The 25,934-nt window shown below is 39.2% G+C and overlaps 1 protein-coding gene across 6 annotated transcripts in view; it reads right to left on the bottom strand.

The window, feature by feature from the left end:
* Positions 1-25,934, bottom strand: part of LOC108245011 (neural cell adhesion molecule 2) — a 444,548-nt gene that overhangs the window by 79,960 nt on the left and 338,654 nt on the right. For all 6 annotated transcript variants that reach the window (XM_037973957.1, XM_037973954.1, XM_037973956.1 and 3 more), the window contains 4 exons: positions 25,664-25,738; positions 16,690-16,896; positions 11,894-12,037; positions 10,272-10,409 (listed from right to left, as the gene is read on the bottom strand). In XM_037973957.1, the coding sequence (XP_037829885.1) occupies positions 10,272-10,409; positions 11,894-12,037; positions 16,690-16,896; positions 25,664-25,738 (564 nt within the window). The remainder of the gene's footprint in view (positions 1-10,271; positions 10,410-11,893; positions 12,038-16,689; positions 16,897-25,663; positions 25,739-25,934) is intronic.

Below are 25,934 nucleotides of genomic sequence, written 5' to 3'. Positions count from 1 at the left end.
AGAAGCCATCTATGTCAAAAAGGAGAAACCAACATTAAACAGAGGAGGAGGTCTCAGATTTCAGCTTTCAAAAACATATAATGGAGCTTTAGGCCTGATCCCCAGTCAGTTTCACTCCAATCAACACCTGCACTCATGTGACCAGAGTGGCCCATCAGTGAGTCAGACAAACAAGGACCCTAACGAGCCTCCATTGTTAGGAGAGTGAGAACAATTTGCAAGCAATCCAGCTTTCATCACATCTCAGCTTTAAAAGCTCAACTCCACACTCTCTATTTCTGAATTGAGAAAGCTCCTCGGATGAGAAGCGAAACGTCTTCAACTATAGAATAGAAGTCCAGTTGTTTTTGTTTTTTAAACTTTTTTTGAAAACTTTGGAAGACATTTAATCCTAACCATAATTCAAACTACACTTTATCAAAACGTTAGTCCAAAGTTTGGCATGAGACAAGTGGTATTAGCCTTTTGGGAAGTTGTAACTCAAATCTCACCTCATGTTTGTAAGGTTTGGACTTTATTCATTTAACCTGACGGCTGTGGCTTTAGTCTTTTGATTTAGGTCTCTGGAACTCATGACTAAAAAATCTCAACCTTCAATGTTTTCAGACGAAAGGAACTTTTCAAACTGGTATTGTATCATTTCTACTTCAGAATAGATAGTTTTCAAACCTGAACACATGAAGCCACTTTTAACAAGAGCTTTGAAATGGTTGCAAAGGTTTTCTAGATAGAGAGAGAACATGAAAAATAAATGAATAAATACATAAAACCCTGTCTAACTGGAAATAACGAGAAACTTCTATGTCCCTCCAAAGGCTTTTGTTCATTAGCAATTTCCATTTAGGAAATGGCACACCTGGGCTTATTGATGGCATCTCATTTGCTTATTCTGAATTACAGTTGGTCCCCTTTAGCAGCTATAAAAGCTTCCACTTTTCTTGAAAGACTTAAGATTTTGGAGCATTTTGTGTCGGTACTGTTTGTCCATTCGTTCTGTAGAACATTTATGAGGTCAGGCATTGATGTTGAACAAGAAATTCTGGCTTACAATCTCCATAACCAAACTTGTTCTTGAAGATTTATTGATGTTAAGCATCTAGATGTAAATTTTTGTTTGTTTTTTTTGAGACAAAGTACTAATTGTTAGCTATACTGTAAATAGGATTTCCCATATGTGCTAGCCTTAAACCAGCAGATGTAGTGCTCATGTTTGTAACAGTAACTCTTAATAACTGATAGGGTGCTAACTATTTTGTGCTGTTAATGCTGTACCGTACTGTAATATGTGGCTAAGTATAAGTCACTGTTTATTGTGAAGCTTCTTATTTATTTTGTTTTACTGTTTGACAGCAATTTTTTATATGCGAGGTAAAATATAAGTGGCCTGAACCTGCAAACATTTTGCTTTCATTGCTGGGAACAAAGCCAGCTGGTGAGGGAGTATTACTACTACTCCTGTTAAAAATAATATTTATTACTAACCTGGTAAGTTTATGAAAAAGTTCTAAATACCACTTGTCTTATACTTGTTAAACTCAGAGACAGTAGTATCAATCTAAGCTTTACAGGAAAGAAAGAAGCCTTTTTCTCCCCGTATAATGCATATAATGTCAATCTATTATTTTAAGTTAACTGGCAAGATAAGTTGGTGTCAAAGTTTGTCTCTATCTGCACTGTGTGTGCCTCAGGGAAATATCTCAAGACTGTCTTGTTTCATTAGATCCCACAGTCAGAGATAAAAAGGAAGGACAGAGTGCGTGAAAGTGTCACAGAGAGTGGAACTCAGACTTTTGCAAAATCGCTGCATGGAACAGGATTAAATTTGCAAATTACCTAGTTATGTCAACTTTCCAGCATATCAAATCATTGTTTCTTTTCTTCTTTTCTCTATATTGTGTTAACGCGCGATAGATGAAAGACTTTCATGAGTCATCTTCAAGATTTTTTGGGACCATACCCCCGCCCCTCCCCTGAAATGTTCTGCATTCTTTTAGACACCATAGACACCAAGCTGTTCTGCCCTCAGGTTTATTAGCCATTCAGTGGGTGGCCCCTTCGCCTCGATATTTCATCACTCTCATCTACGGTCCGCTTTGATGATACACTGGAAACTGGGAGCTCCAGCAGGTCAGTGGAGCTTCATTTGCTGGATGCTTATGGGATAAAACACTCTTTTTATGAAGAGGCTCATTAATATTTATGACTTTGCATAGAGGGAAAGTATACAGTAAGCTATTTCAGCCCTGCTTTCACACAAAAAAGATGTTCAGCATGAATGGTTCAAGCATAGTCCCCGACGATTATAGACATGCTGTATCAAAGGAACAGCATGGCTTATCAAGGCTACTAGTTATAAAAAAAAAAAAACAAGCTGCGTGAACACCCAACTCAGAGATGAAGATATAGCAAAAATTGGAGCTCAGAATACAAACTAGTTAAAAAGGCCCCCTACGCTCACCATGACCGCAACCATATTCTGGTAGGTCACAGAGAGCGTAGCAAAGTCATCATTCTGTGTAAAGGGGACCTTTTAGTTGATTTGAAAATTCTAGCTTTGCTTCATCTGCATCTGTAAATTGGGTGTTACAGTTTTTGTTTTGTTTTTTACTCATAGCACTGATAAGTCATGCTGTTCCTTTGATGACAGCTTTGATACACTCTCTGCAACCTACAAGGATGGAAAACTTAGAAATCTCTCTTAGTGTGAAGACAATCATGATGCTTCTACACTCTTTGTATTCTCCAAACAAGTTTGTCCCTAACATTGTCTGCACCCCAAGATGCTGTCCTGCACTCTCACCATGAACTACACATTTGCCCTAGCACAATTTTTTTGGGCTACGTCAGGATCCAGCTACTGGTATCAAGTCTGTGTATGGTTGTTTCCACGATCTTCATACGATCATGAGTGTGGCATAAGCATTAGGTCAGACCTCTTTGAATTCTTGATGACCTATTGGGCTCGCGTGTGCCAGCCAGAGCCCAATGGATCCTGGGTGGATCCCCTACATCATAATGCTGCCACTATAATGATTTACCACAATGATAAGGTTGGGTATTCCTTAAAATCTTTGCAGACTCATCACATACAGTATAATGGGGAACCCACTGTGTTCTTAACACTCACCCAAAGACCTTGCCAAGACCCTACAAAGACCATCTTTGTTCTGGCAAACTGTTTTTGCAGGGTTGTCATCCATTGTGAAGGGGAATTAAGGACATTATGATGTTCAGTCATCCTAGCTGGCATTTGGTTCTGCAGAAGCCAATTCAAGAATACAATCTGCAACCTTGAAAAATACTGTTGGCTGTTTGAAAAAATTTAATGAGTCACTCTTGAACATTCACAAAATAATTCAATAAAATAATGAAAGCTGTCATAGGGCATAATTTTTCACTGAGAGGCGGACTATTCAGTTTTTCATTTTCCTCCCACTGTTACTCTCAGCAGTAAACTTTTGGTGTCCTTTACTTTGACAAGATCATTGAACAGGAATTTTCAGCTAACAGAGTTATTACAATGAAGTTGGCTTAGTGCTCCAAGGTTTTCCTTGGGGCATTTCAAACACTTTCCAGTCACTAAATACTCAGAACTACCACATTTACTTGGCACTTACTTGAGCTGTTTAGCATTCCGACAGATGCTTTTTAAATTATGTTTTGCTGGACATTCAGGATTAGAACCACACAAATCATTAATTTAAAATAAAATAGTAAAAGTTTTCTAAAATGGAAGTTGGGTTTGATCTACAGGGTCACAAGACAATCGTCACACGATGATTAAAAAGATTAAATAATGGAGTAGGTTAATGGAATGCATTGCCCTATACAGATTAGACTTTTTTTTAGCCTGTACTCCACTAAAGTGACAACTAATCTATTCTTTTTGGTAGGCTGTTCAAAACATTCAAAGGGCTTGCATGGAAAAAAGTTCAGTAACTACAGTCCTGAAAAATAAAAATAAAAACTAACAATTTAGTAGTTTGTATGAGGACTTTTTTTCCCCCATCATTCAGCTCTCTCCCTGTTGCCTCTAACTGCTGCTTTATGAACAAGAATCAATGTCCAGACCAATTTTCACACAAAAAAGTGCTTTAAGTGCTCCATGTCGCACCCCCAGGAGAGGTGAAGCCTAAAGATGCCCTGCTGTTACATCATTCCACTTCTTATCCTTTTATCTTCATCCTCAGGGAGTCTTCAGACAAAGAAAAAACTGGTCCTGGCTTATTCCCCCCCCATATCAGTTTGTCTGTCTCGTCTCACTCTGCCATCTCTCCCGGCACCACAACAAAACAACAAACTATCTGCAGCTGATTGATAAAACATGTAGTCTGTTGCACTCATTGACATACCTGGGCCCCCCAGCAATCTCTTCTCTCTCTGTCTGCTTGTGTTCGGGCTCTGTGTTGTTTGAACACACCGGGTTGTTGTTGATTCTTTGGCAGCCCTTGAGGGTCACTCTGAAAATACCCTCCTACATTTATTCTTGATCCACTTTCCTTTTACATACAAGAAGAAGAATCCTGGTGAAAGAGACCAGCCTCTTTAATAAAAGGCTGTGTCACAAAGAACAAACACTATTCAAATTTATGTTCTTTTCCCCCCCAATACTACAAAAATAGTTATTTAGACTAAGAGAGGATTTGGCTTCAAGGCTGGGAATGGAAATGCCTTTTATTCTTCGCTTGAGGAAACCTCAGCCTTGAAGTTCACATAGTGTGAAGGTAAGAGGAGACAGAGGTCTTGAAGCACTAAAACAAAAGCTGAGTGCATGACAAAATATATCATCACTTTCTACAAGTCCAGGGCAGCCGGCTCATATTTGTGTGCCCCATGACAGTAGGTGGCATTTAAGAAAATCTCCCTTCCATGTATCTTCGCTTTATAGCACCTTTCTTTACTCCTTTATGCCAGAGGGTAAATTAAAAGTCCCTCCGAGCCACGAGACAGCTGCTGCCTCAGAAATAAATGAGTATGCAGGTGAAAACAAAAAACATGAATCCAAAAGGACCACTATTTTTAGCTTTGCTTTGGCGTCCCACAGCATTAACCACCTCTGTTTGGTGCCAGGTGAGTGAATCAAAAGATTTACTGCATTTTCGCAGAACAATTTCTTCCTTTATTTTAACACTTTTATTTCGTCAGAACGCAGAGGTCACAAACCAACACAAACTTTTTTTTTTTGACTTTGTGAGAAAAATCAAACTAGCGTCACAAAGTTGTGGATTTCAAACCAAAACATGATCATTTCCTAATCCCAATCTGGTAGTTTACAGTTCAAAAGCTGGCTCCAAAAGGCTGGTGGCTAAACCAAACCAAACAAAGTGAATGTTAAAGAAAATTACCAAATTAAAATAAAATGAGATTATTTGCATTGGATTAGGTTTTGGGAAATGTTTTGGTTTGAATTTTGCTGTCATGGTTTAGCTTTGGTCTGTTAGTTCCTTATTTCCTGTTTGGTAAAATAAGCTGTCCACTATCAGGTCAAAATGGTTTGTTGAAAAAAGACAACATCACACACAGCGACAAAAAAAGGCCTCAATTTTGAGAAAGTGTTTAATTCTGATTGAACCGAAGCTATTGAAGCTATTGGCTAGTCTGAGTGGGCCGAAGACCAAAGCGCATGGCTGCAGTCTTAAAATGGCTTCAATCTCCAAAATTTCATGTCAGTTTATATGAATGCTGTTCTATAAATATCATCGCCTTCAGTTTCAAATTACATGGTTACTTACATATAACTTTATGATTATCTGCAGGTGCAAGCAGCAGCAGCAACAACTTGTAGCGCTTTCAGTGCAGCCTAGAAATTTCTGTCAGGAAAGTCGTATTTCTGCCGGAATAACCATTTAATGTGAAACTGACAGTGATGTAACAGTTTAAAAAATAGTGTCTGCACTTTGAAAGTTTTAAGAGTGAATTTGCTTTAAGACCACGGCAATTCACTTTGGTCTCAAACTAGCCATTAGCTCATAAATCCGGTCAGAATTTGTTTTTTCTTTTCTTTTTTAACCCGAGGTTGCTCAAAGAGCTGTCTACAATAGTTAAGATATTGTTCATAACCTTTCCACAGAACTTCACTTCAAATGATCTGACTATCCCGTTAAGTTTTAAACAGTTTAAATTTACTGCGTATAATCAGTACCTTTAATAAGGACTGAACGGCTTTTTAACAGATTAGATTTTGTCTGCTTCAGGCTAAACACACTACGGGACACTTCTCAGTGCCGGAGTCTACAGATGTCCTTTTGAGACAAAGTAAAGTTCATCAAGTGTGTTTCCGAGTGAGGATCCCTCTGTGCGAGCTCAGCAAAGCGCTCTGCGGCCCGTCCCATCCCAGCACCACATGGCAAGTGTTGCATCACTGCAATAATAGGTCGTGCCTCATTGAGCAGGTTTATTGGATCTTCCACAGAAGTGAGGTAAGTGGTGTGCTAAATTAAATGCAATTCATACTTTTTTGGGCCAAGGCCCGCTCTGCTATTACATTAGGTGTGAGAGAATTACATAGGCAGAGACAATATTGCAGCTGTTCAACCATTACAAGGCGCTCGTGGCCTTAGCGGGATCACATTTCAATCACTCCAACAGTCTCAGGTGACTCACAGTAAATGAGAACAAATGAGAAAATTAAAATGACATCCGTCGATTTTTGGACCACAGCTCCTGCAGCCATTGTTAATTGTATTTTCCAGTTACATTAGAGAATAAAGAGAGTAATATAAAAAAAATGCCCTCACTAATAGAAGCTTAAAGAGTAGACGAGCAAGCAACTGAGTTTATAAGAGTGAATGCAGCTAAATCTGTAAAACGGTCATGGTTCAACCAGAGTTCCACGCATGTCACGATAATTTCAAGCTCAGGTTTACTTTACATAATCTAATCACAACAAATAAATAAATAAATCCTGAAACATCTGAACTTTTATTTATTAGACGTTTAATAAAAGGATAACCTCCTCTTTACAATGTGCTGCTTTTGAGCGTTGTGTTTCCAAGTTTGCTTTAGGTTAATTGTTTACATTTAAAAGGAAGGGTCAAACCAGGGGTCTTAATTAGCCAAAGTATAAGGACGTTATTGAATCTACATTCTTTTGTTACCAGATAAAAGCCCTTTCTGCTCCTGAAACAACAGCCTTCTCTCATCGTACCTTTAACCTTGGCCGCCTGAACCTGAACGCACCACGATGAAAGGGAGGAATTGTGTTCAGTTTTAAGAACAGCAGCAGCAACAAAACAACTTGTGTATGCAGAGGAAATCCGCTCCCTAATGCATGTTAATCTGTTGTCAGTGTGTGAAGAGGAGCACATGTGTGCCTGGAATCTAGATGGACGTTATTGTTGGTTTATGTGAACCATTCAAAAATCTCGCTGGGTATTTTTTCATGTTCTTTGAGAATCAATGCAGTGTCACCAGAAGGTTATTATTCTGTGGAAACTTGAAGCCATTTGTCTAATTTATTTACCAATGGGAGGGCGGGCCATTGTTATCTTGTTTCCTAGGATGAGGATGATTTTGTTCTTGACAAACTCACGTAGGGATGCACCAATATCACGTTTAAAAACAAGCCCATACTTAGTACCAGTACTAGCACTCATAAATGCCATTACACTTCTTAGAATTAATTAGAAAATGTGTTAGAAAATCAGAGGAGCTTCTTGTTACCTCCACAAACGGAGCCAGGACAGTAATACTGTTTTTATAAGCACCCACTGGTGAGCAGTGAGATTGTCAGGAAGCTCGTACTTCTATCTGGATATTCCCAGATATTCCCAGGGCTGTTTTCTTCTGCTCAGTCAGAGACTGAAGACGTTTCCTGCTGCTATCAGCAAACCCTTTGACCTTGGTGTTTTTTGTTTTTTTTTTACATGCATTTTATCAAATTGCCTGATTAAAAGTGCTAGACTTCGTCCATCCTTTCAGCAACTTTTTGCCAAGCATAATTTACAGTTCACTTTACTTTTGTCACCATCGTTTACTTTGAAATGCAGTACCTTCACACGGTGGAGTCTTCTTCTTGGAGGTTGGCAAACAACTTTTTTGTGCTTCATCTAAACCAACTGGTAAGGAGTGTGTATAAAGACAACCAAATTAAAAAACAAAGTAAAAATAAATACGAACCCACCTCCACACGGCTGACTTGGCATCTCCATCACCGCTCAACTGAGAGGTCAATGTCATGCTGCTCTAAAGTGGTATCAGAATAGTTTTACTTTTATAAGTTTGAGTATGTGCACATGGTATTGGACCAATACCCGATACTGGTATCAGTGCATCCCTAAAAATGGTTTCTAGTTTGATTTTTCTCCCTAAAAACCTAAAGGAGATTCCAAATTTATTGATTTTGGTTAGGAAAAATATATGATAAAGAGTAATGACTGTGTTATTCAATAAAGGGGAAGAAGTCTTAAGGTAGCATCCCACTGGGACTGTTGGAAACTAGATGGACACAAGACAGAGAAAATTTGCTAAATTTTACTTGGAATCACATAAAACAACAACATGAATTTACCTGCAGAATTTTGGCTAAAATTTCCTGGGTGTGTACGTACCCCCCCCCCCCCCCCAAGATATACAGCTCCAGCAAGTTCCAGACACCCACCATTAAATGGAAATTTTTCTCTAAATTTTAGGAAATGTTCAAAATTCAAGTAAGGAAATTGCAAAAAATGTTTGATATATTTTAGATATTCCATCTTAAATGCTCTTTGCAATTTGACAACAACAGAAAACCTAATGAGATACTAGCGTTAAACCCATTAAAAGCATGTCATTCTACTCCATTTTGGGAGTTTAAGTTGTGTCTATTTTAAACACATCAGTAGCATTTTATAGGTTAAAGTGGTTTAGATTTTTTTTCTCCACAGCTCAGATTGGCGTCATGGCCACCTCCAAGACCGCCTAAAGAATGCTGTCTAGATGTGGTGAAATGTTGCCCGAGTTACCAAACTGAATCAAAAGTCTGTCATTACTGAAGCAGGAGTTGACTTACGTTTAGTACCATTTGTTAAAGACTTTTACATACGCATGTTTCAGCCATTGTTCATGTAGATTTTATTAAACATAGAAAACCATAATGGTTGTTAATCCACTAAAACTACTAATCTCCCATTTTAATGTCCTACAACGTTTTATTGCAACCCAGTCTCTCTACAGCTGCTTTACTTCACAACACAAAATGTTAGAAGGCCAAATGCGAGCTAATGCACGTTTTGTTTCTTAAGAAGCCGGAGAATAAACATTGCAAAACACTGAGACCATCAGCTTAATCCATTCCAGAGAAAGGACACACATCTATATATGATAACTAGAAAATGTCTGATGAAATTTAAAAGGGCGATAAAGCAGCTGCTGCCCATAACGCTGACATCAAGTTTGTAATGATCTAAGCTAAGAAGAAAAAAAAACAACTAAATTTTGATGTACAAACTGTACAAGAAGTTTAAAGTAGATCAAAGTAAAAAAAAAAAAAATGTTAAAGCTGCTGTCAGGGGTTCATTATAATCACCATGGCAACCACACACTAGTGTCTGTCACTCCCTAAGAGCAAACATAACAGAGACAGAAACAGGCTGAAAACAAAGCTTTAAATAAACAGTTTCTATGGGAAAACTGTTTAAAACTGTGAGAATCAGAAGCCTGATGGTCACACAGGTGAATTTTTATGTTTTCTTATAGTGTTTTATGTTGGAGTTATGACAAGTTAAAAAGAGCCTTCACTTCTAATTTTGAAGAAAATATTTTGACCTAAACTGAAACTAAATGAAGCTTGGCTGAGCACTTCCTAAGTCCTACAGCAGAGACACACACACGGGGTAAAAGAAGACAATTCTTATGTTCTGATGTCTAATTTGCATATTTACTTCAGGTTTTGTGGGAGTAAAAGAAGTCTGATTGCAAACAATCTGAAAATTGTAGACAATCCAAGAGACTACCTCAATCAACTGTCAGGAAAAGAACTGAAAATTATAAAACTTTAACTGCGATAGTATAAAAACCATAAAAGATATCAAAATGCCAGTTCAGTCATGTAAAGCCCAGAATTCTATGACACATTTAATTTGTAAATCATATTTCTACTGTGAATAATGCTCGAGTTCTTGAGCTTCTAAGAGGTTTTTTACTTGTTTTGCCAAAATCCTATTGTTTGGTTTGGGGTTTTGCAAATTTTGTCTTTGTCGTACAACGTACTGCTACCAAAAGTCACAGCATTTCAATATATTTTAGTGTATTTTTTGCATGGGGTTTGTGAACGAAGCAAAAGAACAACTCACCGTTGACTACCACGGCTATGTCCACGAAGTCGATCTCTCCACGGGCCTCAACGCTGGCCTCGCAGCGATACACGCCCTCGTCCGCCTTGGTTACCTGATGGATCTGCAGGTTATTGTTCGCCAACACTTGGTACCTGCCTTCACCAGACGGATGAAGAGGAGAATGGACAGAGAGTGTAGGACAAAGACAGGAAATGACAAAAACAACAACAGTGTTGGACAAAGAGAGAGAGAGAAGCGAGATAAGGACGTTAGAAAAACAGCAGGAGAAAATTGCCGACTCCTCTCCGCCGTCGACAGACTGTCAATCTTCACTTCAGCTCATTTACCTGATAAAGTCCACACAGATAAACACTCATGAAGTTACAGCTCCGCACAGTAAGATTGGACGAGGACTCTATCTTAGTTCTCTCCAGCAAAGATATTTATAACCAGGCGTCTCAATTAGAGTGAAATGATTAAAAAAAGAGAAAAAAAAACCCTTCCTTCGAATGTTTTATCACTACGGTGTCAGTGAAGATTTGAATTTCAATTAAAAAATGTGACAGATTCAAGGATTCAAGGGGTCACTCTTTCTATTTAGCACTCAGACATCCATTTTTTTCCCTCCATTGAAGGAAGATGTGGGAGCAGTTGTAAATCAAAGAGGAGGGGGAGATGAAATAATGAGTCTTATGCACTGCTTCTCACTACGTTACTACATCTAGAGGAAAAGGATATTAATAAAAGAGAGTGAGTGCTTTCCTCCCTTTTTTCCCTTTTTTTCTTTGCAAATTAAATAGACCATTCTCCTGATATTTAACACTGTTAAGGATGAAAAGGGTGGGATTACCTGGGAGAGCTCTAAAAATGATATACATCTTCTGCTAAAAAGGAGAGGACGACGACTGTAAAACCTTGCACAGAGAATTTGGAGTACGGCATAAAAACATCCATTTGTTTTTTATATTTCATGAGATGCCGGGTGCTGGTGTGCTTTTCATCTGGCGGCGCTCCGTCATCTATCCTCTCCGTGGCTTGTTAACGTGGTCTCTGTCCAAATTAGATGCCTCCTCCAGGTCTGATGAGATTTCTATTCATAGAATTTTATATCCTTGTCTAATTGTGAATCCAACACAAAAGAAGAAGAAGAGGAGAAAGAAAAAAAAAGCATCTCCCAGAGACCTGTGATTCTAGGACAATAGAAGGCTCTTTCAATAAGAAAAATCACACTGGGGATCTTGAGCACTCATCCTCTCAATATTCAAGTGCATTTGGTGCATTTAGATTCAAAAAGTAATTCCTCGGAGAACGCTTCCTCTTATGACTTTGTTTATCATCATAAATGGCTGGAATAAAGAGCACCGATATATGAGCAGTACTGTCGCACACAAAAAAACAACTAAACCAACTTTGAAAGGAACTTAATCTACTTTTTGTGGCAGGTTATGGTACAGTTTGTGATTTAACATTGCAAACAAGATAGATTTTGACTGTGAAACAATGCAGTTAAGCTGTATGTTTACGATTTTATAAATGTAAAGATAATGAATTGCATCCTTTGTGTGTGCACGGTGGTAACATGAGAAATTGCTCAACTAGCAGCCTAAACAAAGGTGAGAAAGCAGGTGAGCAAGACTTACTGTGGTGCTCCTCTGTTATCTCTTTGTCCTGGTAGTACCAAACCACCACCGGCACAGGCGAGCTGATGACGTCACACACCACCTCGGCCGTCTCACCGTGGCGAAACTCCTGCGGCGACTGAACATCCCGGAACGTCAGCCTCTCTGCGGGAGCAAACGAGATGGAGAATTACCTGATGGAGAATTTGCTGCTCTGCTAATGTACTGAACTAGAGGCAGTTTTCAGACCGAGCATACGGCTGGAGTAGTGGATTTTAAATACAGCTCTTTCCAATATACCAACATAGCCACAACGTCTGCAGGAAACAACGAAACATAAAAAAAATATTATTGATAGTTCAGCAATGGATGAATGCTGGTTACTCATCCATAGAGATCCAAAATTATTATATTTTAGAGTGTAAAACCTTTGTGCATTTTCTTAAACTTAGCTGATATCCCTCATTTACAAGTAACCTGTTTTTATTTCAAATATTTACAAAAAGAAGATTTATATGTTTCAGTCGTGACAGCAGCTCTCATTACTTTTCATCTAAATGTTTTTTTATTTCCCATCTCTGAAACACGGAGAGTCAGATTCACTAACGTTACCCAGCTGCTCTTTATTTACCTCTTCGATTGCGACCATTACTAACTTAGTCTCTGACACAAACACGACCCTCTAGTTCTGTCTGTGACAAACACAGCAGGCGCAAAAGTGACAGAAAGAGAAACGTTTTTTTCCACTGTGAGTTTCCGATGAAGTTCACAGAAACTCCTTAAAGCTGGAGGAAAAACACGTCGCTGAACCAGAGAGGAATTCTGACTTTAAACATTAGAAAACTTTATCTGCAAGTGAACAAAGCGGGTTCCCTGTTCCACCTGATGAAACACACTGGACTTCTGTTTCCATGACAACACCAAGGATAACCTTGAAGCTGGGGGCATGGCAGCGTTTTGGACTCTACCGGGACTCGAGTGACCTGAACTAAAACCATGGCTGCCAGCGGTAATGAACTTTTGAACTTCCACGGAGGAGAACTCTATTCTCCCAGTACCTGACAGGCCTTGAATGCCTCACTGTGTGACGGGACCCAGCAGCCCTGAACCGACGCTGAGCTCCCTCGACCCACATCTGTCTCTGAAAGAACTGCTTTGGACACATGAAAGACCAAAACTACCTGGAACCACAAGGAGTTCCAGCATCTAAAACATTTAGAGACGCTGCCTCCCACCGGGATCACAATCTGCAACTTTCTTGTGTTTTTCCTCTTTCCTCTCTGAGTTTTCATTTTGTTTTGTTATTAGGTCAGACTTATGTTATGACAGTATTTTCCTTTATAACAAATACTTCATTCCTCTAAACTCATTTTAATGCTTAGCGTTAACTTAACTGTCTTTAGTAATGACTTTGAAACAACAGATTTGTTTATAAACTTCGGTGACACACACAATGCTAACTGCATTAGCTTTTCTATGGTGATTTCAATGTTAAGTCAGCATTTCTGCTAAATGTTGGTCAACAGCCTGGGATTATTTCGCCGTTTTCTTTTTTGTTATTGTGAACATTCCCTTATTGCTGCCACAGTTTTATAATACTGTGCAGAAACTAGAAGAATACATTTCAGATGAAAATTGTGATCTTTCGAAGGGCTGTATTTGGTTTATTTTGTGTTTTTGGACCCCGTTCTTGTTCCAATCAGTTTTTTTTTTTATGTGCATCAGGGATCCACCTGCTATCACCTGCCTGCTGTACAATGAAGGCGGGAATAAATCAGCCGCAGCTCCTCCATCAGTCCTCTCTGTTAGCGAGGCTTCAGCATTAGCATTTGGCTGTGTGATTTATGCCAGGCTGCTCCCTAAAACGAGCTTTCGCTCCCTGACTGCACCCTCTGCCTGCAAACGTGTCTGGCATCTCAGTGTCCTCATTATCTTCAAGGATGCCTTTGCATATTTTTGTCATTCACTCTGTTGGCTTCTCATCATTTCCCCCCATTATTTGTGTTCTGCTTATTCCTAAAATCAACGTGTGCTCCCTCTCTCTCCCTCTTCAAGCTTTGAATACTTCTCGTGTCAGTTGTTTACTCTGTTTGTATCCATTTCCTGCCTCTTTTGTAGTCACGTTGCTCTACAAGAGAATCAGTAAGGGAAACATCCTCTCTGGAGTAACACTCTACTGCACACTTGACACAAGCAAATTGAGAATATACTCAACACAGCAGAGTTTCTCCCCTCTTGTTCACAGGCACACGCTGAAGTTAACCATCCCACATGAGCCAATTTCCTTTAGGACCTGCTTCAACTAGGACTCACATCTGTTCCTGTGTTTAATGGCGAGTTTGGATAGTTTTGAAAAAAGTGCTTATTTAGCATTATAGTGCTATCATTTAATAAGCTTTGATGAAAATAAAAGGAGCTAGCTAAGACTTACTCACCTAAGGTATACCTAGAATAGCAAACTACAGCTGGTAACTACAAATATGTAGTTTTCATTACTAAAGAGTTTTTTTAATATTATTGACCACCGCCAAGGAGGTTGTTTTTGGCAACATTGTGCACAAGATTACTCAAAGAGTAATGAACGAATTTTGATTAAATTTTCAGGAAATGTTGAGGTTGTCGCAAAGAACAAATTATTAAATTTCAGTGGTGATTGGGATCATAATTCGGCTCCTACGATTTTTTATTGACCCCATGGTCTAGGTCAGGGGTGGGCAATCCTGGTCCTCGAGGGCCACTATCCTGCATGTTTTACTTTTTTCTTTACTCCAACACACCCGATTCAGTGGTTAAATTACCTCTTCATGTTCTGCAGAAGCCTGTTAATCACCCATTGATTCAAATCAGGTGTGTTGGAGCAAGAAACAAGTAAAACATGCAGGATGGTAGCCCTCGAGGACCAGGATTGCCCACCCTGGTCTAGGTGGAGGTTTGCGCTCTCCGTTATTTATCCTGGTGATCACATCGATAAACAGCCTCCCCTTTTCTGGAGACCTATTAGATGCATTATCTTTAAATCTGCAAATTTATGGAAAGAATCCAGTAAAATTAGATATTTTAGGTTTTGCTTGGACAAACCATTAGCATGCTAAATGCCAGCACTAGTCTAGTTTGAACTTGACCAGGAGACTCATTTTGAAAGTTAGGGTTGTAATATTTTGTTTAAACCAAGGTTTAACGAATTCACCAGAAACTTTTTGAGGTAACACATGCTCGCATGCTACAGCACATGCTAATGCTACCCTAATTCAAGCTACTGTTTCTCTTGGCAAGAACATTATTGATTTTAAAGATAAAGGATTTTAATATTTTTCTTAAACATCTAACTTATAGTGTTAAAATTTGCAAAGTAAATCTAAAAAAAACCCACATCTACAACAATATTGATGTACGAATGTTAAACATGTTCTGTAGCATTTGTTGCTATAGTGTCATAAATATAATTTTTGCTAAGTTCTTTGAGAAACTGATACAATGTTGACGTTGTATCTCCCACCTTAGTGCACTGCATTTTGGGTAAAAGCCACCTAATGTGGACGTGTCAGCATCTCTGATGGGATGTCAACTCTCTGCCACTCAGAATGAGTCATGAATCTCTTGTCCAACATGTTGTCGTCCAGCACTCTGAGTCAGCTCCGGCTGGGAGCTGCTGGAGTGTCTTGCTTGAGCTTTAGGCGGATTTACGTTCCGCTCATGCAATCTACACCACGAGCCACGAGTGAGCGGCACCCGGTTGCCACGGAAACAATGGAGCTGGTTATGTGGTGAATGAGGCGATGGCTGAGCGGTGGCAGGTGTGATTGAGGCTGTGATGTCTCCCCTAATGCTTCGGCGAGGGAGGATGAAAAGACAGCAGGTAGGGATTTCCAGTGTGTGTGTGTGTGTGTGTGTGTGTGTGTGTGTCTGTGGAGTCTAATTCCTGTACTTTGACATTTGCTTCAATTAAACTCTGGGCTGGTTTCTGATCAAAGCCACTGGGTAAAAGAGTATTCAGTTCTTCACACCACAGAACCCAGTTCTTATGTAAAATTACACAGAAATGTTTGCATTGTAGCATTAGACTCTTTCTGCTTTTATTCACAGTTTAAGAATTCAACTTTTTATATCTTATTTATTCAGTTACACATTCTATAAATTTCTTCCATTATTTATGTTGTGTTGGCTGGAAAGTCATTAAAATTTTACACTTGAACCAGCCATTAAAACAAGGTTTATTTTGGTGCAAAATGTTCCATCTTTTGAGGAAAACTGTACGAGATTATCAGCTTGTTGTATGTTTTCTAAGCGCCTTTCTGTGCACAGGAAATCACGAGTCAGGGTTAAGCTGCACGCTGTGCTCAAGGACACTTTGAAGGAGGAAATAGCAGGTAATTTACTGCTCAGGATCTGTGATGGGACAGTTTCTGTAATGATCGAGCCACCCCCTGCCTCATAACGTTACGTTTTGCCGAGGAAATAGTAATGGGTCACTAACGCAGGTTAGCCACAGTGCCAGGTCTCTCATTAAGTCTGGCAGGATCCAAGTCCCGTGGCATTGCTAGCTGTCATTAAACTTTAATCGCTGGAATGAGTGTAACAAACACACACACAAGCTTGCACACATTGTCAGAGCTACATGTGGACATAAAGTGCACGGGCACACAGACAGAGCTAATGTTCTTAACAGCTTGTGGCTGTGGTGAGGATGAGAATATGAATCAGCGGACTTTCCCTGTGATCAAAGCCTAATGTGGGAGCTTTATTCTCTTCGTGTCTCCTCAGGAGGCGAACTGCGGGTTAAAAGTGAAACCCGTTTGCATGTTAACAGGCGAGCTTACGGTAAATCTCCAGCACGACGGAGGCCTCCTCGGTGTGGCCGCTGGCGTCCGTGGCCTGGCAGCGGTAAATGCCCGCGTCCTCGATGATGGCGTTGTAGATGATCAGCTTGGATCGGGACGTCTCCGTGTGGAGCGACATTCGCTTCGAGGACGTGATGCGCTCACCCTGGGGGTTGAACCATTCCAGCTTTACTGGCTCACCAATAGCTGGGAAAATAAATAAAAAAAGACAATGAATAAACAATATGATGAATGTGTTTTCATTAATTATCACTGATTGAGTCAGGATTGTGTAAAAAAACCATTTAAATGTAATGCTTGAATTCACTTCCCTGGGACTACATTTATCACAGTTATTCCCAGATGAACTACATTTTTTTCCCCTCTTACAGTGAAGGTATAATAATGCGTTCAGCAAACACGACAACAATTATTTACAATTCTGTAACAAATATTCTGATTTACCCAAAAGCTTGGTTTTATTTACAAATTTCAACATTTCATGTTTTAGTATAATGGTGAAACTGTTTGCTTTGGTTTGCCGAGATAAGGCTTGTTGATGGAACTAGTCAAGGAATTAGTCTGACTGAAATTATACAGTTATATCCTAATCCTAATCTCAAATTAGCATGATCAGTAAGTCTGTAATCGAAGAGGAGCATACAGTTCTGTACACAAGTTATAAACCATTCTCGAACTTTTTATACTTTCCTTCCAAGCAGCCAGACGTCCTTGTAATTTGCAGTTTATCAAAGTTTATTTGGCATTCTATTATTTTTTTTGACACTTTGGCTAACTTTTCTATTATCAGTGCAGTCCTTGTATCTGACTATGAGAGCAAAAAGTGAAGTATGTGCTTTAAAAATGAGTAAAGTGGTTAAGCAGAGGTCAAAATAAACATGTCAGGCATAAAAAAAAAATCTACCTACAGCAGCTGAATAGTAGTTGAAAGTCACGTCTTTAGGAAAAAAGAAAATATCTAGCAGACTGACACAGAAGCTGAGAGATGAATCTTCCTTCAGTTGATTGTTGACTTTATGCCAAGGTTTCAGCATGTCGCTCCTTGAGAATTGCTTTGTGGGAGCTAAAATACTATTTTCCGTTTGTCAAACTGTGCTAGCTTTGGTGGTTTTCATAGACTGAACTAAAGAAAGGGGAACACATTTTGTCACTGTGAAATACTCCTGGTAAGAAAACAGCCAGAGATCTGATATAAAATCATACCTTGGACAAGTTGTCCGTTATGCTTCAACAACACTGGTTCATCCCTTGAGTTTAGGAGCTTTTTTTATACCTGAATGATTCATAGATCCTAGTCATAGAGGCTTAACAAAAAAGGATTCCTCTGAAACTGAACTAAATAAATAAGAAAAAGAAGCCAAATATAAAGAAATCTCTCTAAAAAAAGAGCCTGAAGACAGTGTTACTAAACAGACTGGCTCCTTGGAAGCAAAAACATGAAGACATGAGGGATGGCTTAAGACTTTTGCACAACATCGTATGCAGAGTGTGCAGTACTGAATTATTTCTGACACTACTGTGCGTGAGCTACTCCACATAAATATTTTCACAGACATGAGAGTCAGAGTTAGCTCAAAGCTCATGTCCTCTAAAACAAGAAGTGATCTGGTTACTGTGGAGATGACAGAAGCATCTGCAAGCACCAGGTGCTCCATGTCTGCAAGGTCTGCGAATAAAAGAGTGTCTGCGGAGGGCCATTATCAGACTTATGAGTCACCCAAGGCCCCTAACAAGAGAGAAGATGGATCGAGGTTTGTCTAGTCACCTAGAGACAAAATAAGGGGGACAGAGAAATGCAAACTTTAGCAACACAAACGTCAGATTGAAAGTAAAAAGTTTCCCTTCAGCAAAGAGCTGAAGATCAAGTTCCACAGCTTCCAGGTGAAATTAAAATAAGGATGGACATCTAGGACTTCAAATTTGTTGCCGATCCAACGGGACAACGTGGATGGGGGATGCTTGTGTTGTGAGCTCCCCCTGTAACTATAGCCTCCACTGTAAAAGCCTTTCAAAATAAATTACAACAGATCCAAATTGTTTTTCTTTGCTTTCCTTTTTTGTTCCCCCTCAAGAGGGGAGTTAGGATGTAGGTGTTGTGTAAAAAACAAACAAAAAACCTGTCGTGTCACTACCAAGAGCCAGTGTAAAAACTAAAAAAAGACGGCCCTGACAGTCACATTAACTCTGAATTCATCCATTTTAAAAATCGCTGCCAATCCTTAAGCTAAAGTCGAGGCTCCTTTGACCTAAAACATGAAGCTAAATGATAAATGCACTTTATAAAAAAACTTACAGGTTCCAAGTCACGCATGTTAACTCTGATCATCAGATTCTTGACGTGTTTATCTACTGAAGTGAACTTCAGAACAGATCTTAAGACTCTCCTTGTTCTGCTTTATGTGGGTTTTTGAAAAAAAAAATAAAAAAAAGCAGATAAAGAAAAAAACAGATAAAGGCCTAGCATCGCTACAGGCGCCTCTTTCTACCTGCTACCATCACAATGTTATCGCCTCTCTGCATTATCCACTCTTTTGACAGCGCGCACACTTATACACTGGAGCTGATGCAACCAGCATGGTGACAGCCCGTTTGAATCAAAGATGATGGGAGAAGACAGGAGTGTGCAGTGCACTCAGCCCGGCCTCCCTCTGCGTTTCTTTACATCTGCATGAATAGCCGCTCTTCAAATCTGCATAAGCTCTGGTGTGGTGACAAATTCTTGGCGAGCAGAAGTAGTTACTGATTAAAGGTAGAGTGGCAAGACAATGATGACCACTTCTCTGGTGCGAGCAGGAAAACCTACACAGAGGGATTCGAATTGATTATCGCTGACAGGAGATAAAACTGTCAGAGCCGCTGTTTTAATCTGAAGTTTGAAATGTGGATGGAAGTGCAACCAAGACGATCCTGAATGAAAATGCTAAAGAGATCTCCTTACATTCTGCATAAGTAAGATTACAGACTATAAATGCCCATTTACCAAACATGAGCCTGAACATTCCCACAGCCGGCTGTGGGCTGGGACTGGGGTCCCGCTGACAAATAAAAGCCTTGCATGAAGGAATGCATATCGCCCGCCACCATCCAGGACTTTGTTTTAGACGAAGATAATGGTCAGAAAAAATGCAGTAATAGCAGTTCTGGTCAAACCTTGAAAATAATGTGCAGTCTCATGGAATGTGTTAGAACTCAGTGTGGTGAATTACTCTCAGCTACTACCACGTAAAACACGTGTCAAACTCAAGGCCCGCGGGCCAGATCCTGCCCCTGGTAGCATTTTATCTGGCCCCTAAAATAACATTTAAATATTATAAGATCTGGCCCTCCAGTTTAGGACAGATTAGGTCTCTTTTGCTTCTCATTTTGTTTAGTGAGGTCTTCCTGAGCCCGTTACTTTGAAGCCAAGTAAATAAGTTTTAATTTCTCAGGAATCTTTGATTTTTATGTGAAAAGGACAACGGAGAGAATCAAATGAGGCCGATCAAACTCTTGTTGATAAACTCGCAGGCAACAAACGATATCAGATATCTTTTACTGTATTTTATTCTTGTTTTAAAGTTAAATGTTAGAAGCTGTATGGTCAGATTTTTGTTGATGGCTTTTTAGCTGTTTTATTGGACAAAAAAATGATAAGAAAGACATAAGAAATGAACGCTAACGTGTCTTTTAAAGTTCTTTCTATGTTTCTTTGTTCATTAAAGTATATTTATTCTCAATTCTATATAATATGAAACTGGGAAAAGCTGTTTGATATTTTTATATGAATGATTTGACATCTTACATCTAAAACAAAGATTAATTTCTGTATGTTTATTTTAAAATATAAACACTGATTAAGATTGCTCCTTAGCTAGGACCAAGTTTTTAATTTTGGCCCTCCTATGTCACTAAGTTTGACTTTTCTTACATAAAACTTTAGCTTAATATCTACAGTTTTTACCAAATTATAGCCGTTTTTGTGTTGGCTTAGGGTGATTACTTGTGGTGGCCATCTTTAATTGACTAATCAGTTATTGCCGTGCATGCATCCAAAGGTCACTTTGACAGTTTCAATAACATCCACCTAGTGGTTCATGAGATATTTTCCTAACAAACAGAGTTGACTCCAAGACTTAACGGCAAAGTTTTAAACAAAGATTTTGTAGAACTTTTAGCATCTAAAATAGGACGATCAGCCATTAGACCTTGTTTTAACTCCTGAAAGTGCATTCAAAGCCGCCTCTGTTTTCTGCTCAGGCTCACCTTCCCTTGGCTCTGTGCCACTTTACTCCCACAGGAGGTAAACCACAAACCCGAACATCAGCTTCTCCTCGTCGTCAGAGCGCAGGTTTGGATCACAGCAGAAACTGTTCTGTGTGTCGTTTCCTAATGATCTCTAATTGCAAATTGAAAACCTGCACTCAGATCTGAGTGCTGAAGAGCTACTTGTGTAGCTGTAATTGTTTTGAGTCTTGTTCTGTGATGCTTTTGCTGACGTTGCACTCATAGTGAATGCAGATTGAACAAAACGGATCCAAAGTCAGCATCAGAGAGCTGATGGGAGGGTTTGAACCACCGTGTTACTCAGAATTCTGATATGAAACAAGCGTATGTGTACAAGAAGCTCTGTTGGAGGAAGGCGTGTTATTTCAGGTACCAGTGAGATGATGAAATACAATCCAGGAGGTTCAGTTTGCAAAATAGATCTCTGAGAAGTGTGTAATACAGTGAGAAGATTTCCTATCTGTGGGAACTTCTCATTTTATCTGGCACAGCTGCAGCTGCTACCTGAAAGCAGAGAAACTTACTGTTCACATTATATATTCTGCTCAGCTTCAAATTTCTGAGGGCTCGGAGTCTGAAGCGGCTCTGACTCACATCTGTGGTCTCTTCGAAATGAATGAGAGTAAAGAGTGGAAAAACTGGAGTGAAACAAGAGAAAGAAACTCATTTTCAACAACACAAAAGAAATACATGTGAGCAAATTTAGTCCAAAGGTTTGTGGATGTGATGCAAAAAGCTCTGCTTTAAAAATCATTCCTTTATTTATGTATTAAAACAAGGAAAATAAAATGTGTAGCATCTAGCTAAACCTCTGTTTTCACAAGTTGATGACCAAATTTTGTTCAATAATCAGCTTTATCTGTAAAAAAATTTTATTCCTAAATTTATGCCTCAGTAGTTTAACAATGTCTAAAAGTTAAAACCGTTAAAAACATGATTTCAACACAAACAGGCTTATTCTGAACAGTTAGGCTTCATATGTGGATTTTTATTGTATTCAAAGTAAAATGATGTAAATTTATCTGATTTATAAGAAAATTAAGCTGCTTTCCAACTATCAGTAAACCAGTAGTTACACTAAGCACCTGCCCAGGTGTTTAAAAATTGCAACAAATAAAGTCTAGAAGGCAGAAAAACTGCTTATAAGCAAGCAAAAGTGGCTATTTGTGCAGGTAATGTTGTGTACACTTTATTTATTTTATAAAGAAAGAAATACACAAACAACTGAAAGTCAAGCCGAGGTCTGGAAAACAAAGAAAAAGAATCATAAAAAGCTCTTTGTTTAAAACTCTGGACTCGTACGGCAGTAAAACCTTCAGATTTATCTCTGTGGGGTTTAACCGTAACTAGCACTGATCCAACAACTAAACTGAACTTTTATAAAAACAAACATCAAGCTGTTAAGATCGAGGACTGCAGACATCTGGTCATCTTGTTATTCAAACTCATAAAAACTTAGCTGAACTTTTCATTCACATTCAATAATGTGTTACTCTGTATATTTGTATTAATGTAAAAATGTTTTCAAAGTAAAACATTTCCCTGAAGGAACAGTGGGACACAGGAACAAATGGATTTCTCTCTTTCTTTAGAGACTACTTAGAGTCAACCATTTTCTGAGGCCAATCTAAACACTGCTGCCCACTTCCTGTTCTGCAGTCATCCATTTTTCTGTTTTTTTTTCTCCACTCCTGACCCCCCAACACCTCGGGCTCTTTTCTCATCTCCCACCCCGCTGTGGCCTCAATTTAACTCGTCTTTTCAGAACACTTCCATTTGACGCGGAAAATGAAGTTATTCTGTTCTGAGGGGCGATGAACAAAAGTGAGTTCTTGCTGACGGGACACCTTTTCCATTTCCTCTTAAAAGCAAGAATAACTGACTAGGAGGGAAATCTTCAGTGCTAGGACAAAAGATACAAGTGGTTCCAATTGTATTCGGTAGTTAGAGCTTTCTAAACACGTCAGCATTTATTCGTAGGTGAAGCTGGTCTCATACGGCTCCTTTTACAGAACCCAAGCACAATGGTCTAAAAGCTCGACTTCATTCTAGACTTTAGACACATTTGCTTACAAAACCTTTTCACTTTAACATGAAGGTTTGGTTTAATATTGTTTATCTTCTAGAACCACACTTTAAAAGGTCTGAACTATCCATCCAAAAACGATAAAAGGTCAAGGCAGAAAGCCATGCACAGATTTAGGCTAGCACCATCAGCTGCTTGTGTTTTGAAAAATAAGAATAAAATACAAAATCTAATTTATTGGATCAGCTGAAAGATTTATTGCTTGTATTTCACAATTTATATGCACCTAAAATCCATTAATCTCTAAAAAAAAAAAGATACTACAGATGGTAACTGTTTCAAACAGCACTGTAGTTTAATACGGTTAAAAATGTGTTCCCTGTCACATTGAACAAACACAAACCACCAACTCAAACTCACAACTGTCTCAGGATTCTTTTCACGACTAAAGATGGACAACAAATGCTCAGAGCGAACTTAACATGAGACCACTTAAAACTCGACATGAACTCCGCAGGCCTGAAGTTACAGAAACGTCCTCAGCGACTTCTGATGAGTTAGAATCAAAAAAGAAAACTAAAAGAATAGAAAGGTCTCGTGTGAATGATCTGAACTCCAGGTGGAGTTCAGAAACTGTAGTGAGTTCATCTGTAAACATTTACTTTTGGTTTGTCTGCAGACGATCTTCAGTCTTTATTTGGAGGCTACATTCCTATTTTTACCATTAAAGTTGATCTTGACCTGCTCACTCTTTTACCCAGTACTTTTTTCTATAAAAAAATATAAACCTTCTAAGTTGACGTATTATTATAACTTACTTCAGATACCATTTATGATAAATGTATCATGTTAAAAATGCATATATTTTAATGCTACGATAATTCACACACCCTCTACAGTACTGTTCTTGGATTACTCCTTGATATGAGGTTTCTGGGAGGTATAATCTGACTTTGATTTTATCTTAAGTGAACTTTAAACATTACAAACTGCATTGTTTTCCACATATATTGATGATTATCATAAAGTATATACAATCCAAACACACAAAGCTTAGTATCTCTAAGAAATGCATATCACCTGCCGCCTTTTAAGCCAGAGGATTAAACTGAGATCATCTTGTGCCACACAGTTACAGGAGTCTTATGAGTGATCTTATTCCATATTGAGAGATCTTGTGAGATCTGTTAGTGCTCAGAATAAGAGTTGAGGATGACTCTCAGCTACTACCGCACCAAATTTTAGCTCAGTTTCTGTTAAACTGACTGAGTTAGAGCCATTTCTTTGACAGTTTTTCTTCGCTGTGGTGGCTATCTTGACTCTAAAAGTCAATCAGTTGTAGACGTACATCTAATCATTACTTTGAGTTTTAATACAATGAATCCAGTGGTTCATGAGATATTTTGCTAACAGACAAACACAGTTGAAAGTAAAAGCAAACGAAATCTGCATAAAAAGATACTATTTTAATGCTGATTTCTTTGTCTTAGCATCTATGAATGAAACCATTTAGTTGCCTCTCTTTGCTTCACTTTAATCTCTACCTACAGCTGAACAAAAACCCTAAAAGTTCACTTTACAACCTAAAAAGCTCACACTTTAGTTTGTTTTGCAGATTCATTTTACTGAAGCTTCTGACTCGCCCTGCTTTTCAGCCCTTTCCATTTGGCAGATCTTTATATGAATGTAGTAAAAATCCTGCTTGGAGCAGCTGCTTGTGGGGGGAACAGGCCAAAAGAAAAGATGGTGTGACACAAACACTCTGACCACGGACGGCGCTTACTTATGTCTCACCTGGAACTCTTTATTGTTTGCCTCAAAAGCTTTTTTCTTTTCTTCTCAGCTTTAAAGTTTGCACAGTAAAAGCTTTATTTTTGCTTTGCCAGTTCGATTCACTTTACCTCTATTATTCCACCCCCCTCCCGAATTTGAGTCCCCTCAGCACACTTTCGCCCCCCTGGCTGATCCACACAGCGTCTCTGCTCCCTTGGTTTGTAGCCCCCACGGTGCGCGAGTTGGCAGGAGAGAGACGGCAGCCAGTAGGAGGCAGGCCAGGCCTGCCAACAAGTGTTGCCGCCCCGCTGAGCGGCTGGCCCCCGCCATCAGCTGCTGGGCTGAAACGCTGCGCCGAGACGACAACGGGAAGAATGAGGGTGTGCAGATCTGAGTTAAACAATCGCACACGACATGGATTGTGTTACCTGGCGCCTTCCTGCTTCTCTAACCTCCCCCTGCACTACAAACACACAGAGATTCAGGGAACTGAATGTGTGTGTATCATGAGATCATCTTCAGCTGGGAAATGACAGATTTGTAGCAATTTTGATCAAACTTTGAAAATAACGTTTTGCACAAACCCATGTAATATCTCACCTGATCTGTTAGCTCGGAGCTAACAGATGTTTCAGGAAAGACTGTCAGCTTTTATTGCACCAGATTTTAGCTCCGTACCTGTAAAAGTCACTGAAGTATGGCCGTTTTTGTGTAAGCTAAGGTCGATTAGCTGTGGGTTAATCACCTGTAGAGGTCAACCCAATATGAAAGTTTCATTCAAATCTGTTCATTCACGACAACGGTAAAAACACAGAGACACACGGGCAGAAACACTGTTGCCCCCCCCACCGAAGTTAAAAGGGTGATAACAAAACAGCATGTAGTTTTTACCCGTGCAGATGAAGAACTTGGACTCTCCGACACTTAACTCCACTTTGTTCAAGGATATGGACACCTGCAGGGCAGCTGTAAGGAAGAGAAAGACAGAAACATATGAGTTACTACAGGCAGGAGTGTTTCTCCAACCAACAGACGTAACAACAAACAACTGGTTTAGAAACATTGGCTTTCTCAGACCTCAATTCCCTAATCTTACATCTCCATTTACTGCAACAAGAATGCCTTTGTATAAAAAGGAAGCTTCTGAGAACCCCCCCCCCCC

Source organism: Kryptolebias marmoratus, linkage group LG23 (assembly GCF_001649575.2).
Source record: "Kryptolebias marmoratus isolate JLee-2015 linkage group LG23, ASM164957v2, whole genome shotgun sequence".
In the NCBI taxonomy this organism is placed as follows: domain Eukaryota; kingdom Metazoa; phylum Chordata; class Actinopteri; order Cyprinodontiformes; family Rivulidae; genus Kryptolebias; species Kryptolebias marmoratus.
Note: the sequence above shows the minus strand (reverse complement) of the source record. Positions and strands in the feature narration are given on the sequence as shown.